The 22,575-nt window shown below is 32.9% G+C and overlaps 1 protein-coding gene across 3 annotated transcripts in view; it reads right to left on the reverse strand.

Annotated features, from left to right (window-relative positions):
• Positions 1-639: 639 nt before the first annotated feature.
• The window catches only part of DNAJB4 (DnaJ heat shock protein family (Hsp40) member B4), a 37,707-nt gene continuing 15,771 nt past the window's right edge, over positions 640-22,575 (reverse strand). Inside the window, exons 2-4 of one of the 3 annotated variants that reach the window (XM_081055060.1) lie at positions 12,198-12,439; positions 5,468-6,036; positions 640-3,528 (exon numbers count right to left, since the gene is read on the reverse strand). In XM_081055060.1, coding sequence (XP_080911186.1) covers positions 3,295-3,528; positions 5,468-6,036; positions 12,198-12,408 — 1,014 coding nt within the window. In that variant the 5' untranslated portion in view covers positions 12,409-12,439 and the 3' untranslated portion in view covers positions 640-3,294. Of the gene's footprint in view, positions 3,529-5,467; positions 6,037-12,197; positions 13,932-22,575 lie in introns of those variants that run through there. The other 2 variants (XM_081055059.1, XM_081055061.1) reach the window with 2 other exon arrangements.

The following is a 22,575-nucleotide window of genomic DNA, read 5'->3' on the forward strand; positions in this document are numbered from 1 at the left end:
ATTTTAAATGTGCTGAATTTACACAGACTACACAAAGAAATAGGCAAATGCACCTTATCTTGGAAATTTAGCAACAGGGGACATTATGGCAGACTTGGGGAAAATGAAACCGAGTGAGAATAAGAGACAAGAAGTCACAGAATTCCCACATAAGATTGGTGTTTAACCACAGGCAAGTCACTTAACCTCTCTGGCTCTACTTCTTCATCTACAAAATGTGATCTCTAAAATTTTTTCCAGCTCCAAAAGTTTTATGAATTTTATGAACTAAAAAAAAATCACAGAAAAAAATGTGAAAAAAGATTGAACTATTTAATCTATAAAAAAATCTGTTCAAATAAATATTGATTAAGCTATTATTTAAAAGTACCAACTTACCTTTTCTTTCTATAATTCTCGATAAAGAGGGGGTGGAATACATACATACATATATATGTATGTATATGAATATATACATACATATATATGTATGTATATATGTATATGTATGTATATATATGTATGTGTATATATATATATGCCAAATATATAGGCAGTGCATGTACATGACATTATACACTATTAGATAAACATTGTTATTAGATTAAGGATGATGCTTACCCTTAACTCTGTGAGATTAACTAAACAGACCTTGAAATAGGATAATCACTTCTACACCATTTACTGAGTCCAATCACATATATTAATTTTATTTTACCCATCATAACTAGTCAAATGATACTTTCTCAAAAATAAACAAGCAAAAGCATTTTCAACTCCCTGTCCCCAAGAAAGGCTCATCATAGGCAGGAATGATGAGCTAAAAATTAAAGGAGGGGTCACAAACTCAGACGCTTTCAGAAGCAGGAGGGCACATGAACTAAATGAAGTAGTTTATGTAACACAACAGAGAGTGGTAGGTCACAACTGAATAGGGCACATCTTGCCTAAAAACATCCCAACTAAAAAACACAAGCAACTTGTGATTTTTCTTGTAGGCAAGAAAGATAAACATCTTTATCAGTTAGCTCACTGGGATCTACAGTACTTCAAAACTATTCCAGGTATCCAAGAACCTGGTTGAATTTAAAGAGAACTTTTTAAAATCAAAGTACTTTCATAATTTAAATAAATAATAAAACTTTAAAACTCTAACATTAATTTGCCATTCAACAAATAAAAATTGGGCACTTACTTTATGCTAAGGCATTATCAGTATCCTTTAAGACAAGAAAGATTGGTATACTCTTTTAATATATCAATAAAACGACAGTGAGTTTAAAGTAGAAATTAAACGACAGTGAGTTTAAAGTAGAAACCACACCCACCACTCTTGCTTTTCAGCTCTCTCTCTTTAGATCTGTGAGAAAATTTCTTGTTGTTCATATTCCTCTAAAGAGCTTTAACTGTCATTCAGACAAACAAAGTTATAAATCATTTGTAAGTTAAGATGGAATAGTAAGTATGGTTAGCTGAATTTTCTGGCATTTTCAAGTATTTTCCATTTGCAAGTAAAGTGTATGGTTATTCCAAGCTATTCGATTTTAGGTATATACCCAAAAGCATTGAAAAGTATGGACACAAAAACTTGTACAGAAGTGTTCATAGCAGCATTATTCATAATAGCTAAAAAATGGAAATAACATAAATGCCCATCAACTAATGAATGGTTAAACAAATTGTGATGTATCCATAAAATGGAACATTACTCAGCCATAAAAAAGAATTAAGTACTGATACATAAAGTAACATGGATGTAATTTAAAAACATTATGCTAAGTGAAAGAAGCCAAATAAAAAAAGCCACATATCATTTGCTCTCATTTGTATGAAATGTCCAGAATTGATAAATACATAGAGACAGATGTAGATTAGCGTCTGTCAGGGGCAGAAGAACGGGAGAGAATGCTAATAGATATGGGATTTCTTTTGGGGGTGATGAAAATGTTCTGGAATTAGAGAATGGTTGTACAACTCTGTGAATATACTAAAACCACTGAATTGTACACTTTGAAAGGGTAAATTTAAGGCATGTAAATTTTATCTTAATAAGTCTGTATATGCTGACTGCAACCGATTTATTGAATTTCTAAAAGAAGACTTCATATTCTGCTAAATAGAATTTGATAGGATCCAGTATACCTTGTATATTATCGTGAAAATTACTTTTGAACCATACACTGTTTCAAAACATTCTCCCTATAGTTATAGAACAGAAAACAAAACAATTTTTTAAACGTAAATATATTTAAAAAATTAAAACACCTAAGAAATGCAATCTATGCATATGAAAAAGTAATATATATACATATGCATATATATGTATATATATTCATAACAAGTAGTAGCAACATCACTCATAAGCAGCAGTTAGTGTTTATTTTCCCCATATTTTGGTTTAACACCACAGTGGTAGTTTATTCTTTTTAGGGAAATTGCATAAGGTACATACAGCATATTATGAGTAAGTTATAGAAGACTGTGTAATTGGAAAATTAATTCCAAGTAACAACATTTCCTCTAAAAACACATTTATTATTAAACAAACTATTTTAAACTAGTGGACAATAAAATGTGCATATAATTTATTAAGTCCAAGATATATAGTCAACTTGCATAAAATTACATATGGCATTTTAAAAACAGACTATTTCTAAAATATCAGTAATTCAGGCAATTGGGATTTCCACAGGAGATAAATTGCCATTAATTTCATTTTTATGAAGAAAAGGTCTGCCTTAAGAACATTACAACTACGTTATTAAGAAATGCTACAGCATATTTTAAAAATCAAAATGGTGAAATATATGCATTAGGATAGTCTTTCATGGGTACCAGCCCTATAGCAGCATTTTAGATGGTGGTTTAAATCTAGTTAATCACATTTTCGGATGACTGAGGTTTTTATTTTCTAGAAATACATATTACATGTATAGTTTAGTTAAGAATTAAAATTTTCATTGTAAATGAAAACCTACCGTACTGACAATGTAAAGATATAAGAAATAAAGTACTTGCATAGTGTAGTACTTTATTAGAAATATATCTACTAACTCCACAAAAACAAATTTTAAATACTGAAAATTTTTGATTTGGGAGAAATGAAATAAAATAGAGTGAATGGTTTTCTCTTCATCTCTAACTATAAAAATCCCTTTTGCCTATTAATTTGACCCGTCTCTGTTCATGCAATTTAATGAACCCTCAAAATAATTTACACATCTTTATACAGAATTCACATCTACATCAGTAAACTGCCAGTCTTTTTATATTTTCAGTGCCTTATCAAAATATTTGATAACAAAGTTTTTTATTCTATGAGGCAGGAAGATGTTTCCTCAGTACTTCTTTGGATGATGAGGATATAGAATCTGGGAAGGACACCTCAAATTCTATTAGAAGGTCACCACGTTGGTCGGGATTTTTTGGAAATGGCAGCCCATATCCAATAATTCTTCTTCTCATTCCAGGTTTCACAATATCATTTACTGCCATAGGTATGGTTCTTCCATCCATTGTTGGCACATTAACTGAGCAGCCACACAATGCCTAAAACGGACAAAATAAAATTAACAAACTTCAAAATTTTAAACTCTAAACAAAAATACTACCAAGTGTAGGATGATACCACTAAGGTAAAATTTTAATCTCCAAAAAATCAGTAATTATAAGACTATTTCCCCATTAGAAAATCCCTTTGGGACATGCATAATCAGACATGTTACAAAAGAAGGAAAGAAAAAAGAGAAGGAAAAGGAGACGGAAAAGGAAAAGAGAAGTAAAGGATGTCTTCCACATTGCCCTGGAATGAAATGGATAGTTTGAGGCTGATATAACAACATTCAAGATGCAGGGATAAAATGGGAAAAGAGAGAGAAATTCAGGACTAGAAAGAACAAGATAGGAGCAACTACCTACTTCTCTGGAGGGACAATGTTAGGACAAGGAATACATTTATTGTTCTAGTCAACAAATGTTTACTGAGTGCCTACCATATACCACACATATGCCACACATTCCTGCTAGATGCTAAGCATATACAGACCCCACTTCAAGGAACGCACAAGGAATACAGAAGCAAGCTACCGTGTTTCCCCAAACTAAGACCTAGCCGAACAATCAGATCTACTTTGTATTTTGGAGCAAAAATTAATATAAGAGCCGGTCTTATTTTACTGTAAGACCGGGCCTTATATTACATAATATAATATAATATAATATAATATAATATAATATAATATAATATAATATAATATAATACTGGGTCTTATATAAGACCCGGTCTTATTAGTATAATTAATAATATTTATTATATAATTAAATATATAATTAGAAATAATATTTTTGTTCCAAAAGATGCATTAGAGCTGACTGTCCGGCGAGGTCTTACTTTTGGGGAAACACGGTAGTAATTATAATACAGTACAATGTTGGCGCACGGCTATGTGCAGAAGTCTTTGCATCTACCTTACCCCCTTAGCTTCTGGGAGTACAGAACGCTTGAGTTAAGCATTGGACCAGTAGCTGGTATTGAGAAGACAGGGGAACAATAGTGTTCCACAGAGTAGAGCTCAGACAATGACACAGACATATACAAGACGAGAATAGAGCAAACTTAGGGAAATGAATGTACATTTATGGGGAGAAATCAGATTAAAAATGACCCTTTATTTTAAGCTAAAGGGTTTGGACCTCACTATGTGGAATCATTTAAGGATTTTTAAGGAGTGAACTGACATGGCCATATTTGCAAGATTATGGTCCCATTTGAGAAATAGTACCTAAAAATAGAACAAATAAGAACTCATGTATTAAGCTAGTATACTTATAAATTATTTTGTCTTTTAATACCTTTTTTGTTATATAATTATTACAAATTAACAATTTTGGAAAAAAATCTTATACATGAAATATGGTAATGAGATTACAATGCAGATCTCAAACCATACTTGTAAAAACAGAGTAGAGTTAACCCAGTATTAGGTCTCATTAGGGTTTCCAGGCAGGAATTCCCACCTGTTCTCAGGAATTTTTTTCGCTTTCCCTTTCCTGTATTCTGAGAAAAGTTGGTTGGGAAATCAGGAAAATCGGCTCCTTGAACCCAAGTGGTTGGTAGTATCAGCCGTCACTTTGTGGAAATGATTCATTGTGGAGAACAGAAAACAGTTTGTATCTCGGGATTCGGGAACAGGAAAGCGAAAAAAATTCTTGAGAACGGGCGGGAATTCCCTCCTGGAAACCCTAGGCCTCATAGTATATAATCCAGTTAGCACTTAAAATTGGCATTGAAGTTGTCAGTATAGGTAACCAAACTTAGAAAATACAATCTTTTCCATAAAAGAGGTATAATAGTCCAGCTCAGGGGGTTCCTAGCAGAATTTAAAAAATAAAGTGTAGCAAACACTAAATAAATGTTAGCTATTATTTAAATTTCCTAGATCAAATGCATGATTGTTTGGTTTCAGAATCCTAGGTCTTTCTAACTTACCTCTCGTAAACTAATTTTAGCAGTATAAATTATATTTGATCCATCTCTTTTAAATTTGGGGTGATCTTTATCTTTAATGATAAAAACGATGTCTGCTGGAATACTAGTTGGTGTTTCATCTCCTTCCCTTGGAAAAGTAATTTTGGTGCCTTCTTTCCATCCTCTTTTAATCTCAATGGTGAGAATTTTGTCCTCAGATCTATAACTCCTTCCATCAGGGTTTAACCTTTTTCGAGAAATCTTCATCCGTTTGGTACAACCACTATATATTTCTTCAAGTGATACTCTCAGTTCATGAATAACTGGAGGATCTTGTTTAAGGCGGGACGGCCCCACAGAATTCCTGTCTCTTGGATATCCATTCATGCTGAATCCAAAGGCACTAAAAGGATCTCCATCTACTTCCATTTCTTCAGAATCTCTACCACCAGCCATCCGTCTTCCAAAGAAAATTTCAAAGGGGTTAGAGCCTCCAAAAAATGCTGCAAATGTGGCATGAGGATCGCCATGAAAGGTGTACCGAAAGGTACCTCCTTGTCCATCAGTACCTCCTGCTCCTCCTTTCAACCCTAAATGAAGAGACAAGCAAGATTAGAATAAAGCTTGCAACTCTTGGAAGTTAAACTTTCAAAAATTGTATAACTAATAAACTGTGACTAACTCAGGATGTAATCATTAATATTGGCCAGAAATGCTATTTTAACTAAATACAGAAGAGCTACGTAACTTCTGATCATTCCAGCCTAAATTAAAATTTTAGCTTCAAATTCTTCCTCCAAATCCCCATTTTTGATGATAATTTATTCCTGAATCTCTGTTCCACAGGTAAATAAGAAAATAAAAATTAGGAACCTCTTATCTCATAAGCTACTGGTTTGAAAACCTGAAGTACATAAATTTGTTTTTAAAAGCTGTCAATTGAAAGGCCTTGAGAAATCAATGCAAAATGCATAACCTAAATCTTTAAGTACCATTATCATCAATGACCAAAACAATCAACAATATAAAATAACATATTCATACCAACAAATTTTATTTCAGATCATCTTTTATTGTTTAAGAATTAGAACAGAACTCTTTCTGTGGCTGAAAAAATCCTAATACTATGAAAAACAGTTTTTTAGACACTAATATTGTTATCACTATCCCAGATAACAAAATTGTTTATCTAGGCATACCATATGATAGCATTAATTTCAACAGCATGTAAAAAGAAACTGAAATTAAGAGCTGTAAACCCTCGTAATGTGTAAGGCCTTTGGACCAGTTGTCTGTCTAACAAGTCGTTTCAAACACCAAGTTAGAGAACCCTGTTCTCTAAGGCTCAATTAATAGGTAGCTCACAAGAGATTATGTATTTGAAGCATCATTTTCTACTACGTACCAAAAAAAGACACTACTAAAACCCCCAAAACAATAGTATAGTGATCTTTTAAGGGACCAATACTGACAAGAATATAACATCATTACAATATCGACAAACGTTCTCAAATGACCCTTATGGGCATTCCTGACAAAAAAAACAAACAGGAACAGAATCTAAAATTTATAAAACTGAAAAATGTAAGAATTAAACTAAGAGATCCCAATATGTTCAAACAGTGAGTAATTTGAGGACAGGAAACACATTTCATTCATTTCTGCATTGCTCATGCACACAGGACTGAAAAATGATAGGCCCTCATGTTTACTGAATAAAGGGAATGAATTAATTCTTAAAGTCTCCTAAATGGAAACTTTAAAAGGTGTCTTCAGTGTCAGGATAGAGAAGAGGCAGAAGCAAAAGCAACATAAAATATAATCACAGATACACACGAGAGATTTAATAAAAGAAAACTCTACTGTAATCATTCAGCCTGCTTTCAAAGAGACTTAGTTTTGCATGTCTTATTCTATTTGGCTACTTCCATCAAAGGGTATACATGTACTCCGCTTCACCCAACAGTCTCAGCTGATGTTTAAACTTTGACTTTCGCTGATGAACAGAAATCTGGAGAAACCAAGAGAAATCTAATCATCTGAAAATTGTCAATAAATGTATTGAATGATACATCCAAATAGCAATTAGGGGTATTCCTCGTAGAAACAGAATAACAAATTCAAGCAGGACAAGAACTTTTAACAGGCAGCTCATCCAAAACATCTTTTAGTTAAATTTTAGTGGTATAGTTATAACTCCAAATGTTAAAAAAAGAAAAGCTAGTGACAAATTGTTTAAAAAAATGATAGGCTATGTATATAACTCAAAGTCATGACCAATGTGACTAAACCATTAAATTTCAATCATTTCATCTTTTATTCCATAAATACAGTATAATAATTTAACAATTAATAAAGTAAATTAAGTAGATTAGCCTGTCCAATCTAACCCTTCACAAGACAAAATCTAAATGTTTGAATCCACAATGGATTCATAAAAAGAATAATATTTTAAGTTATTACTTCGTGGGTTTGGCTTTTCCCTAAAACCCTTTTTCTCCTCTGCCAAAAAAAGGTAACTCAATCAGGATTGCAGAATGCCTGAGAAGATTCACAGTGTGTAAAGTAACATTTATCAAAGCTGACAAAAAGCCTCCAATGGAACTCTGAAGTCTTCCTTGATACTAGTCAACTACATTGTTCAGATAAAGGACAAGACTTCTATAATGACTGAGAAATCCTACCAAAATTCAGTGCAATATGAATTATTATGCAAGTATCACTGCCTAGCACTTGCAGTGCCTAGCACTTAGTTGTAATAGGCATGTCATCAACTATACGGTCAACTCTTTCATTACGTACATTTCAACTTCTCATGGAAAATTTTAATTCAACTGGATTCCCTCTGCCATCTAAAATGTTTCCTTAGACGCCATCATCACTTTGTGATCAAGGAATGCACTCTAGAATCAACATTTGTCTAAGCTTTATTAAGACTGCTATTAGTTAGGGGCAGCTGGATGACTCAATTGGTTAGAGCACTGAGCTCTCAACAACAAGGTTGCCGGTTCAATTCCCACATGGGATGGTGGGCTGCGCCCCCTGCAACTAAAATTGAAAACAGGCGACTGGACTTGGAGCTGAGCTGCGCTCTCCACAACCAGATTGAAGGACAATGACTTGACTTGGAGCTGATGGGTGCTGGAAAAACACACTCTTCCCCAATATTCCCCAATTAAAAAAAAAAAAGACTGCTATTATTTAAAAAACAACCAACAAATTTACAATCCAAAAACAAACGTGTTTGGGATACTATCCACAACAATGATTTCCACTAATTAGTTGACTAAAAGCTTATCAAAAGAAACAGCATTGGAGAAGAATTATGATTTCAAAGAAAAAATTGTAAGTCTTGAACAACTTGCTTTAAAGAGATCCAATATGTAAAAATCCAGATTTATAACAAGACTTAAGAGTTACCAGCATAATAAGATCCTTTAAACAGTTGTGATTCACAAAAATCTAATATACTTATTTTTAGAAATACATAGTAAATAAAGAGATCCAGTTGATTAAAAAATAAAGAACTGAAAAAGCAAATTAGTACAGAGATTAATATACTAAAGTCTCATCATATAAATACTACCTTTCAGTATTTAGTCATTACATTATAAACAATAAACAAGAAGGCATAAAGAAATGTTAAAGAACTGGACTACTTTAAGATGTGTTATTGAAAAAAAATTTTTTAAGGTCTTTTAAAACAAACTTGTGTTGACATCCATTGAACAATTCAAGAACTAAACCTAAAACAGTTTGGGGAGACTGGTTCAAAATCTAATTTTAAATTTCTATAGTTCTCTGTTTTTTGTTTTCAAGTGAGTCAACTAGGGAGAAAATTTCTGTTTTGTAAAATAGCATTATTACATACCATAAAATTAACCCATTGAAAATATACAATTCAATGATTTTAGGAAAGTTGTAGAGTTGTGTGACCATCACCATAATCCAGTTATAGAACATTTCCATCAACACAAAGAGTTCTCTAGTTTCTATTTGTAGCTAATCCCTGTTCCTACCGCTAGCCCTAGGCAACCACTGATCTGCTTTCTTTACAAATTTGTCTTTTCCATGCATTTAATATGAATGGCATCATAGAATATGTAGTCTTTTACATCTGACTTTCATTTAGCAGTTTTTGAAGTTCGTCCATGATGTAGCATGTTTCATTAAATCAATCCTTTTAATTGCTAAGTAGTATTCCACTGTATGTGCATGTGTGTGTGTACACACCACATTTTGGTTATCCATTCACCAAATGGTGGTACTTTCAGACTGTCTCCAGTTTGGGACCATTACAAATAATAGTGCTATGAACATTCACACACACGTCTTTGTGTGGACCTGTATTCCTAGGAGTGGAACTTGGGTCATATAGTAAATTTAAAACATCTCTATTTTTATGCAACTTTTTAAAAAACACAGCATTTAAAATTGTGGATGTTGGACATTTTCTAAACATGAATAAACTGGATCACTGGTCCTCTTAGTTCCTAAATATAGAATACAGTATGTTGAACTCATACACTTCTCAGTTCATGATTTCTTTTTCCCACTGTTCCAGGCCTTAAAACAGAGTGTAATAATTGAAAAAAAAAAAAGTATATCAGGTAAATTAGTAATAACTCCAATCATAAAATTCAGTGCTTTGTACTGCTAGAGAAACCCAGAGGGCTATGGAACCAAGTCTGCAGGCACAAACAAATCCATGAAAGACAAATAGAAAAAATACTTTCCCATATTTTCACAGTACACCTAAAGGGGATTTTTTTTAAAAAGAAGAATTAATGAGACAGTCTGAATAAAGGGCAAATAAATATAATGCTTTTCTGTAAAGGAAGAATAATTTCTAAAAAATAATCAAATACAGTAACTTTTATTTAACTGTATTTTCAAGTAACATAACTAGAGAATGATATTTCTAAATAACATATTTAAAAATGTAAAGAAAATATTCTCCCCTCACTACTACCTCTATTGCTTATATAAATTATCTGAGTCAAGAACAAAAAGAGATTCAGGGTACCTAGATGATCCTGCTTTAGGTTTTTTTAAAAAAATCACTCACTGATAACCAGTAAAAATCAAACTGGAGGAACATTACTCAAGAAAAACGCTATTAAAAGGTAATGTTAAACCAAGAAAAATGTATCATTTGGTGACTTGGAAATTCTGAAGACAAATATCCTCAGTAAACACTGAATCCTATGGCTTAGTCATATGAACTGGAGCTATCAGTGAGATGTGGATTAAAGCAGTTAGTATCTGCTTTTCCATGGGAATTTTTATTTGTGGATTTCTTTACAAAATTATAAGTTCTTCAGAAAGAGTACTATACTGTTAGTAGTATCTGAGAATCCTGCTTAGCTTTTGAGATGAACTAAATCATACTATTTTGAGTAGTATGGCTATAGGAGCAAGCAGGATTAAACTGCTCAGTATTTGCCTTTTTCAATATTTGCTTTATCAGAACCTGACACTGCAGGTCCCCATCAGAACAAAGCCATCAGCAAAAACTGCAATTTTGGGCAACTCAAAAAAAAAAAAAAAAGAGAGAGAGAAAGAAAAAAACCCTTAACACATAATCACCATTTATCTAAATTTAATTTTTTAACTCAAAATGAGCACTCACTGTTTTTATGTTAGGATACATTTCTAATTAGAAATTTTAACATTAAATGCAATAAAGGAAGCAAAGAAATAAAAAAAGTTCTCATAACTATAGTGATTTAAAAGAGAACATTTGGGGAGAAAATAATAAAATAACTTAGTCCTGATATTAAAAATTGAACCTGTAGGAATTATTTTTTGTTGTTGTTAATTAGCAATTTAAAATATACTTTATAAGCTACACTTATATGGAGATGGACAAACTTAATTTAAAATCCAGAATGATAAAAGGATGATTGATCTTAAATTATCCTATTTACTGGATTCAACTAGTTTCTGATCTCACAATGCAAGAAACAAAAGTATGGCAGGGTAGAGGAAAGGGAAGTTGTCATGCTTTCCTCTATACCTAGATAGTAAAATTTCAGAAGAAATAATGTTACCTACATCAGTAATTGTGCTAACTAGGTGTCCATTTTAGGTCAAAAACTGTATTTCTGAGATCTCGTTTTCTTGGCACACAATTACTGTTTACAATTAAACTAAAAACTTGTTCTGGTATTTTATGACATCAGGAAAATTCTTTCCTCTCCAGGCGGAATGCCAAGAACAACTAGAGAGCTAAATGCCTGGGCCTTCTGCTTCTCAGTGAGACGACTCTGTCTTGTTCAATCTAAACTAGCTTTGCTATTCAAAGGCAAAAAACTTCTTTTGATTTTGTGAATAAAATATAAACTACCCAGAATATGAGCTGCCAATCTTAAGATTTTAAGTGACTGAAGTATTCTTATTGGTTCTGGTAGAAAATTCATCAAAAAATAAAACAGGTTGCATAAGACTTTTGACATAATTCATTAATGTGTATGAGAATTTAAGGTTTCTTTTCAAATATACAATGCTAACATTATAAATCTAATGGTAGAATATGGATATTAGAAAATGCCAAAGTCTAAATAAAAGGCAAAGAAGTCCATTTCATTCACAGCTATGTAACATTCATATGATCAGAAATGAAATGTTGCTTTTATCCATTATTTATCTTTCTACTTTTATTAATATGTCTGAGAATTTAATGATAACCTCAAGGCTGAGAGAAAAGAAAAGAGTTGGAGAGACAGAAAGATATTCATAGAATACTTACCTTCCTCTCCAAACTGATCATATATTTCTCTCTTTTTAGGATCACTCAATACTTCATAAGCTTCTGCGATCTCTTTAAATTTTTCCTCTGCTTGAGGAGATTTGTTCTTATCCGGATGAAATTTGAGGGCTTGTTTTCGGTAAGCCTTTTTAATATCTTCATCTGAAGCTCCTTTTTCAATTCCCAAAATGCAATAATAGTCTTTCCCCATTTCGAATGCCTTGAAATGAACTTAGATTTCCCTTTGTGAAAGAAAACAGCGTCCCCACTCTTAGCAGTACACACACTCTAAAAAATAAACCGAGCTAGGTAATTTAAAAGTTAAAGCAAATCAGCAATTCAGCTTCGCTGTCCTAAGGCAGCAAGCAGCCGGCGTCTCTCCGTATTTAATTCCTTCCCCAACAGCTCACTTACAGATAAATATACACTACACGGGAGACGGCCTCCTTCTAGATCCTCCCATTTTCACTACGTGTCTCTGTACTTTCTAGAACAGCAAATGCTACAGGACGTCACTTCCCCAGCTGCCTCTAGTCAAAGTACTGAGCTAGGTTTTCTCCTCCTCCATGATTAACTATTCATTCTCCTTCTGGCTCTACCATTTTTATTTCCTTTTTAAGAGGCCAAGTAGATTGAGAAACCAATTATTTCAGCATAGAATGTCATAACTATACACTTTTTTTTTTTACTCTATTCTAGGTGAAAAAGCAACAAAAATAATTATAGCCATTAAGCAGCCTATGTTCAAATCAGTTAGTTATTATACAAATAAAAGTACCCTTGAACTTATTTTAGGTATTTTCACTTCAATTTCCAGTTATTGAAATGTAAGACATATACTAAAATATGATTTAAATTAAAATTTTCAAATAATTTGTGTCATTAAAAAAATTCCTGGGGTCTATCAATCAAATATACCAGGAAGTTAATACACCAATTTCACATTTTAAAAAAGCAATCTTTTAAAATAAGGACTTAAATATGATTTTAGCTAATGATTTCAACTAGGTTTTTGTAGTATTCAAGAGTTAATAGACCGGGCAAACTAATATTTGTGAAATCATCAGATCTGATTTTAGTTACTTCAACTAAAACAGAATGAGACATCCCCATTCCTACCGTCACTATTTAAAGAACTATTCGTCGTGAGGCAGGAAAGATAGGAGCAAAGTATCAGGTTACGGACAGTAAATACTCATGTTTCTTCTAAGACCTTAACTGGATCACCTTAAAGTCTGGATATGCTATTTATGGGGCAGTAATTTGAGAATTTTTTTTCTTTTAAAAACACATTTTTCCTAATTAGAAATATAAATCATTGTCAAAGATTTTAGAAAACAGCAAAAATAAAATAACCTCTATTTATACCTTGATAAATATTAGTGTATTTCCTTCTAATCCTTTTTATCCTATATTTATGATTATTTGATGTAGTTTTGTATTTTTATCAATGAAGTTTATATATCATTTACATATCTTTTTGATGCCAGCTTTTAATATATATAGGGTATTTATGAGAAATATTTTGAATGTATATAGCTAATCTTTTATCTCCTATGCGGTTTCCTCACCTTTTCAAAAATGTCCCCATTTCTAATATAATATTGGAAAAATGAATTAATAAGAAAATGTCAAAAGAATTGCATAGAGCCCTATACTTCAGTATCTTAAGTCTGTAAACTTAAAAAAAAAAAGAAACATTTATGAGGAAAAGTAAATGTACATATATGTTTAGAGTATAATGAAAAGGTGATGATCATGTGTCAACTTCTAAAGATATGGGAATACCTACTCTATATGCCAAGCAGCTTTACATTAATGATTCAGCAATTCTTTCAGAACGTCTTTTTGCATTTTGATAGTTAAGATTTCCTATTTCTCAAAACTCTCTACTTTAAAAATACCTTGGTATTAGAAATTTATAACCTCAATCTAGCCTCCTTACAGGTTATGGAGGTTTGTCAGCTATTCAGCAAATTCAGAAAAATACTAATATACAAGTCACTTTACGACTCCTACTTTAAAAATAAATCATTTGCAAGTTGGAGTCCAGCGTGCAGGTATCAGCATCTAGAGCAGTGTAAAATACAATAAAAACAGCCTATTCTAGATTTAATTTCCAAGAGAGTTCCTTTAAATATTCATTACCAAAGGAAAACTGACATTGCTCACTCTGAAAAGCCTAAATTGTTCCAGTGGATAATGCTGGGAGGGAAAAAAATGTAGCTTCTCATATGATTTAATCATTTTCAGAGAGCTAGAAACATAAGGACTTGACATGTTAGATTTTAGAACCTAAAGATTAGGTTTTTCACATTTCTGAGAAGTGCATTATATATTAACAAACGGGAAGAAATCCGGTTCTCCACTCATAAAGAAGGGTGATAAAAGGATTTTCATAGTTCTTCAGGTATCTTAAACACAAAAAAGAACCATAGTGGTAAAGTTGAAAGGCCAGATTTTACCTCAACTTGGAAATTTCAAGTTAATAAGAAAGGAACTATAATTTTAAGACTTTAATAAAACAGTTTAGCTAGCTTTTGATAATATGAGCAGATACTTGTACAGTTACAGCTTTGCAAAGTTTTGTAAATAATTCTTTCAAACATTTGGGAAGTTATTAAAAATGATTTTAAATGCCCTGTAAATACCATCCCTGAAAATTTGTCCTTAGAAAATAATTCAAAGAATAAAATTATTATATATACAAATATACTCATGGCAATTAGCTGCAATAGGGTAATGGATCAACATGATCATTATTAAACTACGTAGTATTTTCGAGACACTTAACTCTCACATTCATATTTTCAGATTGAACTGTCTTCTCCACCACTTAGGGGTTTAAAATCCATTACATAATCACTTTACATTAAACGTTCATCATACAAGTTTGTATTAAGATGAATGGGGGTTGTTTTTTGGGGAAAGCAATCAATTGTCAGCCCTGCAATTAACTATCATGAAAAAAACAGAGTATGTAAAGGGAACAGTAGTGGCAACCTTTAGGGGAAATGGAGCAGAGAAAAGATGTGAACAAAGCTCATTTAATAAACGTTATCAAAAGTAAAGATAAAAACAAAACCAAAAAAACTGTATAATAGACTATTTGAAGTATTACTTAGAAACCACATAAATCCCTGCTTATTTGATGTTACAGGTATGTATATGGGCGGCAGAAAGTTTGAAGAGAAAAAAAATTAGCTCGAGTTATACAACATACAATTTTTTCCCTTAAATTTCTTTAAGGCTGCTATATTTTTCACAAAGTTATGAAATTAGTATTTGCATTTTTAAATTTTTACTTTCAACCATTCAAACGTTGATGAGATTATTCCATGAAGACACAATTCTTTCCTTTATTAAAAGAAAATTACAAAGAGTCAGATTCTTCTTCTCAATGTTTACAGTTTACAATGTCAAGTTCTAGTGCTGGGGTAGGGGTAGTTCATCTCTAACTGAAGGCAAGTTACAATGTATTTTAAAGAAATGATTTTCATTTTTTCAACCAAATCAGAAAAATTAAATGTTTATTATTTTGTTTATCAAAGTTAATGGCAGCAAAGTTTTTGTGCTTTGTAATACATTTGGGGGAAATGTGTCACACTCTATTTTAGAGAGCCATAGGCCAGGATGAAGTAAAAATTCTAATAATATTTTATTTTGTTTTCAATTAACTTTAAAAATCTTCCTTATTTGGGATATTATGCTTTAATAATTAGAGAAATTATTTTTACAAAAGTATGAAGTTTTTTATTTTATAATCATAGTTCAAATATTAAATATGAAAATAAGAAAGAAAATATTAGATACATTTACATAATAAGCATGAGAGCTAAAGGTAATTGTAATCACAAAAAACTAAAAGTATATAAGTAGTCATTGAACTGATGCCATCTTAACTTTCTACTTTGGCTTTATTCATAGACAATAAAAAATAAGTTTTCTTTCTCCAATTCACAAATAATTTCTCATTTTATAATAAATTAGTATACAGAAGGACAGCATGCCTTCTAGAGTCTCAGAAAATTAATATTAAAATTCAGATCATCACACTTAAATATTTGAAGACAAATGACTTTCAATATTTTACCTATGCTCCTAAAACTTTTCCTGTCAATATTTAATTCTTAAATGGGTATATTTAGTCCTGAAATTGCGATTGCTATTAGAAATTATGATTTCCAGTCCCTGATCTTTACATATTTCCTCGAAAATAAGCCCCAGTTAAGATAGTAAGCCAGACGGACGCATTTACTAGTACATTATGACTATGTTCCAGAAGATGACATAACTGTATTTGAATAAATGTAGATTGTTGTACATGAAAAAATAAGACATCCCCTGGAAATACGCCCTAATGTGTATTTTGGAGCAAAAATTAATATAAGACCTGGTCTTATTTTCGGGGAAATATGGTATAAGACCCAGTCTTATTTTGGGGGAAACATGGTATTATCCAAGAATAAGCAAACAGGCTCTTTTATACCTTGTTAACAGTACTTTAGATAGGGGAATATATAATCTCAAATATACATCTGTAACAGTAGTTATAAACTTTGCTAAGGTGGCACCCCCTGATGGAGTAGTGATTGAAAGTACAAATTTTGGTGGCAGGTTAGCTCAGTGGGTTAGAGCGTGGTGCTCATAACCCCAAGGTTGCTGGTTCGATCCCTACACGGGCCACTCTAAAGAGCTGCGCCCTCCTTAAAAGGAAAAAAAAAAGAAGCACAGATTTTGGAGCCAGACTACCTGGGTTAGAATCTTGGCAACACCACTTACTATCCTGTGTGGCCTTGGATGTAGCCTTTCTGTCCTAGTTTCCTCATCTATCAAATGGGATGAACATGAATATCAACTTTATAGGGTTGTTGTGAGGATTAAACAAGCAAAATGTGTGATGCACTTAAATGTCACTAGTGAAGACTACGGAAGTGTTATCTGCTATTATGATGACAATGATTTTATCATATGAACTAGAAGAATTTTTTAAGAAAAAAATTACCATGTGTATAACAAAATGTCTTTATTTACGAGTATACACATCCACACACAAAAACTGTCCAATTAAGAATTAATGGCTCTTTCCAAATATTCCAGTTAATATTTGCTACTTACTCATCTTGACTGTTAATATTTCATCACTAAAACTTCACATAGGTGGCATTCACTATATTTCAAATGCATTCATTTGTATTTCAAATGTGTACATTGTATTTCAAATACAGTAATCAAGACAGTGTGGTATCGGTGAAAGAACAAGCAAATAGATCAATGGAACAGAATGGGGAGCCCAGAAATATACCCATAAATACAGTCAACTGATCTTTGACAAAGGAACAAAAATAGTGCTAAATAGTGATGGAATAACTGAGCATCCACTTGCAAAGAAATAAATCTAGACACAGACCTTACACCCTTGACAAAAATTAACTCACAATGGATCACAGACCTAAAAGTAAAATGCAAAATATAAAACTCCTAGAATATAGGGAAACATCTAGATAACCTTGAGTTTGGAAATGACTTTTAAAATACAATACCAAAGGCATAATTCATGAAAGAATTAATAAACTGGACTTCACTAAAATTTTCTGCTGAGAGACACTGTCAATAGAATGAAAAGTCACAGAAAATAATTCAGAAGACATATCTGATAAAGGACTGTTATCCCAAATATATAAAGAACTCTTAGAACTCAACAATATGAAAACAAACAACCCAACTAAAACATGGGCCAAAGACCTTAACAGACACCTCACCAAAGAAGACATACAGATGGCTAATACACATACGAAAAGATGCTCCACATCACGTCATCAGGAAAATGCAATTTAAAACAACGAGAGACGATTACACTTATTAGAATAGCCAAAATCCAGAACAATAACACCACATGCAGCTGAAAATGAGGAGCAACAGGAACTCTTCACTCATTGCTGGTGGGAATGCAAAATGGTGCAGCCACTTTGGAAGGCAGTTTGGTGCTTTCTCACAAAAACATACACTTATCATACCATCCAGTAATCATGCTCCTTGTATTTATTTACTCAAAGGAGTTGAAAACTTACAGTCACACAAAAACCTGCATATGAATATTTGTAACAGCTTTATTCATAATCGCCCAAACTTGGAAGCAACCAAGATGTCCTTCAGCAGATGAATAAACTGTAGTGTACTCCAGTTCAGTGTGGTGTACATGCATCCAGAGAAATATTATTCAGCACCAGAAAGAAACCAGCTTTCAAGCCATGAAGAGACATGGAGGAACCCTAAATGCATATTGCTGAACAAGGGAAAGAAGCCAATCTGAAAAGGCAAAAGTATGGAGAGAGTAAAAAGATCAGTGGTGGCAAGGTTAGTGGTGAGAGAAGGATAAACAGATGGAGTACAGAGGATGTTTAGGGCAGTGAAACTACTCTGTATGATACTGAAATAGTGGGCACATGCCATTATATATCTGTCCAAACCCACAGAATGTCGAACACTAAGAGTGAATCCTGATGTAAATTATGAACTCTAAGCGATGATGTATCAATACAGGTTCACAAATTGTAAACAAATATTCCACCTGGTGGGAGATGCTGATAATGGGAAGCTACCTTGGGTGGAGGCACAGAAGGTATATGGGAAATCTCTATATTTTCCCTCAATTTGCTGTGAACCCCAAACTGCTGTAAAAACTAGTCTGTTTAAAAATTTAAAAGATTAAAACTAAATGGGGAAAAGTGCAACATTTATATTTTCTTTTAAAGATTTTTTTTATTGGGGAAGGGGAACAGGACTTTATTGGGGAACAGTGTGTACTTCCAGGTCTTTTTTCCAAGTCAAGTTGTTGTCCTTTCAATCTTTGTTGTGGAGGGTGCCGTTCAGCTTCAAGTTGTTGTCCTTTCAGTCTTAGTTGTGGAGGGCGCAGCTCAGCTCCAGGTCCAGTTGCCATTTCTAGTCGCAGGAGTAGAACTAGCAACCTTGAGGCTGAGAGGATGCGCTCCAACCAACTGAGCCATCTGGGAGCTTAGCTTCAGCTCAGCTCAAGGTGCCGTGTTCAATCTAGGTTGCACGGGGCGGTGCCCACCATCCCTTGCGGGACTCGAGGAATTGAATTGGCAACCTTGTGGTTGAGAGCCCACTGGCCCATGTGGGAATCGAACCGGCAGCCTTCGGAGTTAGGAGCACGGAGCTCCAACTGCCTGAGCCACCGGGCCGGCCCTTATATCCTTAAAACGTGTATTTTTTTTATTTTAGAGTCGGCAGATTTTTCCAGTCTTAATTTCTGTTGCTGCTTCATATATCTCAATCATATTAAATTACTTAAAAGTGGCCTAGGGAAAACAACTGTTTATCACTGAATCTTAAATTCCTGTTAGCAGACTAGCATAAAAGGGCTACAAATGTCTGAAAAATAAAGAGACCTAAGAATTTGAATCCTTAATTTCTAATTTCAGCTGTGCCACTTAATAGGTAAGTAATTTAGGCAAATCATTTCATTTCTCTTAATACCTGTGCTCACTTCAGCAGCACATATACTAATTTCTCTGAATTCCTAACTTATAAAGGTTATTGTGAAAATCAGATGAGATGATATACATGAAAGCAGTAAATGTATATAATGACATATATATGAATATATAAGTTGTTTTCATTATTTTAAGCTATACAAACATTTTTGCTACCACTTGCAGGTCTACTGACAAATCATCTCCCTACTCAGGAAGTTTTACTTGGTATAAAGTATTAAAGTAACTACCCAGAATCAACCCCAAAGGACTCCGGCATCCTCCAAGATCATGCCCCAGACCATGGGCCCTTTTTAGACCTTTATCACTGAACTTGTCTCTTAGTGTTAAAAAAAATAACTTCCCCATAACAACTATTTAAACAATAGTTTATCAAAAACTTCCACATGCTTTCTCACATGTAATCTATATATCTATATGTATAAACATCTGCTATTGAAACCAGTGATAGGATTTCAAAGAGCTTTTCTATAGCTAGCAACTACTAGTGAGCTATGCTATTCTTAACAATATTAATATAAACTTAAATACTAGGCAGCAGTTTGTTCTAATATTTGGCTGGCTTTTCAAATAATATCTAAGTAATTATATATTATCAAACTATTGTCCATCTAATAATAGAATACATATATTACCTCTACATGTTACACAGTTGGCCCTCTGTATCCACGGGGGCCGCATGTGCGGATTCAACCAATGGTGGATCAAATACATGGCGGGGGGGGAAATACTGTTGTTGCTGATGTGTACTATGTAGCTAGGTCTACGATGGTTGCATCTGTACTAAACATGTACATACTTTTTATTCTCGTCATTATTCCCTAAGCAATATAATTTACATAGCAATTACATTGTAGTAGGTATTCTAAGTAATCTAGATATGATTTAAAGTATACAGGAAGATATGCATAGGTTATATGGAAATACTATGCCATTTTATGTAAGGGACTTGAACATGACGAATTTTGGTATCCTGGAACCAATCCCTAAAGATACCAAGGGACGACTACGCCTACAAGCACTAAATCATTACCATAGATTTCTTATAGCAAATTGTTTGTGTAATTTTGGAACTCAGACACTACATTCTCGTTCCTGTAGAAAGGCTTCAGACTTTGAGCATAAGCTACAATACCTAAAAATTTTGTCATGGTTTTGCAATTTTATCTTTAGGGAAAAATATATAGTAAAGTTCCTTACTCCATCTAGGTTACAAGGCGAGAAAAAGTAAACGTAAGGCAAGTGTCTTGAAGAGCTTAAATCCCCACCTATTTAAAATTAAAATTGTTCTAGAAATCCTATTTTTTTAACTATAAATATCCTTTTTTAGGTAATTACAGTAATTTGGACTCGTATTTGGAATTTGGCAGTCAACAGCATTTGCATGCCCATTTTATATTCTTTGACGGGTACAACAAAAACTTGTTTTGAAAGATGGATGTTATAGTGAACCTTCTTCATAAATAAAGTATCTCATTCAGCAAATATTTACTGATTTCTTACTTTGTACTATAAACTAGACAACATCTTTGCTCTCATTCAACTCATTCTAGTGGAAGAAGATAACCAATGAACAAGTTAATAAAGAAATGATGTAATTGTAGATGGCTTGAAGTGTTTTAAAGGTAATTCTTAAATGTTGCTACAACAGAGATTGATGGAGAGGAGATACTTTAGCTAGGGTCACCAGAGAAGGCCTCTCTGTTTAGCTCTACTTTAAAAATTCTACTAAAACTTTGGCACCAAGGTAGGTACTTTGGCTAGAGGAAAAGGAGCAAGTGAGGGTATCATACTTTTTAAAAGGTTAAACGTTTTCAGAAAAGCAAATGGACCGGTAAGGAGCTGATAGTGACCTCTTTGAGTCTGTTATCAAGAAAGATATTTAGCTCTCCCATTTATTCCCTTCCCCGTGTATCAACTGTATATATCCCTTCAAGTCTACAGCTAACAATCAAATTAGTTTGCTACAAAGACTAATCAATAAATGGCCAAATAAGTATTATGTAACTATTATAGAAGTTAAGGGACTGTTGAGGCATAGATGAAAGAGCATGGAACTTGGAATAAGAGGGTTTGGTTCTAGTATTTTTAGCTTTGCTACTTAGTTTCCATAGAGTTCTGGAAAAATCACATCTTTCAGCCTCAATTTCCTTATTCTATAAAATGAATAACATTATCTATCTTATTAGATTGACATAAAGACTGTGAAAGTATGTGAAACAGTGTTACAAAAAGTAAAATATAAATGTTATTACATGTTCATCTTGGGCTGAAGTGATGAGGATGGGAAAGGTTTCAGAAAAGAAAAATGTAAGCAGGGTCTGGAAAGATTGATAGAATTTAGAAAGAGAGCAAGGAGGTGGTCTGCAATTTGGACCAAGATCACAAAGTCCAGAGGTATAAGAGAATGAGATGTATTTGATACAGGAAAAAAACTGTTCAGATTAAAGCATAGGACTTATGCTTATGCTTTTCTCTAAGGAGAGGAAGGCTCTCCTTAGGAGGCTGACAGAAAAAAAGTTATGGTCAGGTTGTTAAAGTTTTAAATGTCATTTTTTTTTTACTTAATGAATGTTCTTTCATGTTCTTCAAAAAGTGTTAATTCATTAGGTCTTTCAAACTTTATTTTAAAAGCTTGCTTCATTCCTTGTCAATTTATTTTGAAGATAGTGAAATTATTTTTTTGGTTCTCTTAGTAAGGCAAAGAGTTCTTAAGCTTCCAAGAGCAACAGTAAAAGACATCAAACTAACCTAAAAGGTTGGGAGGAAAAAGAGCTTTATCTGTCACAATTCTCCTTGGATTATTATCTATACCATCAAAATTTCCCGATACTTTATCATTGTAGTTATATCAGTTATTC

Source organism: Rhinolophus hipposideros (assembly GCF_964194185.1).
Source record: "Rhinolophus hipposideros genome assembly, chromosome: 8".
In the NCBI taxonomy this organism is placed as follows: Eukaryota; Metazoa; Chordata; class Mammalia; order Chiroptera; family Rhinolophidae; genus Rhinolophus; species Rhinolophus hipposideros.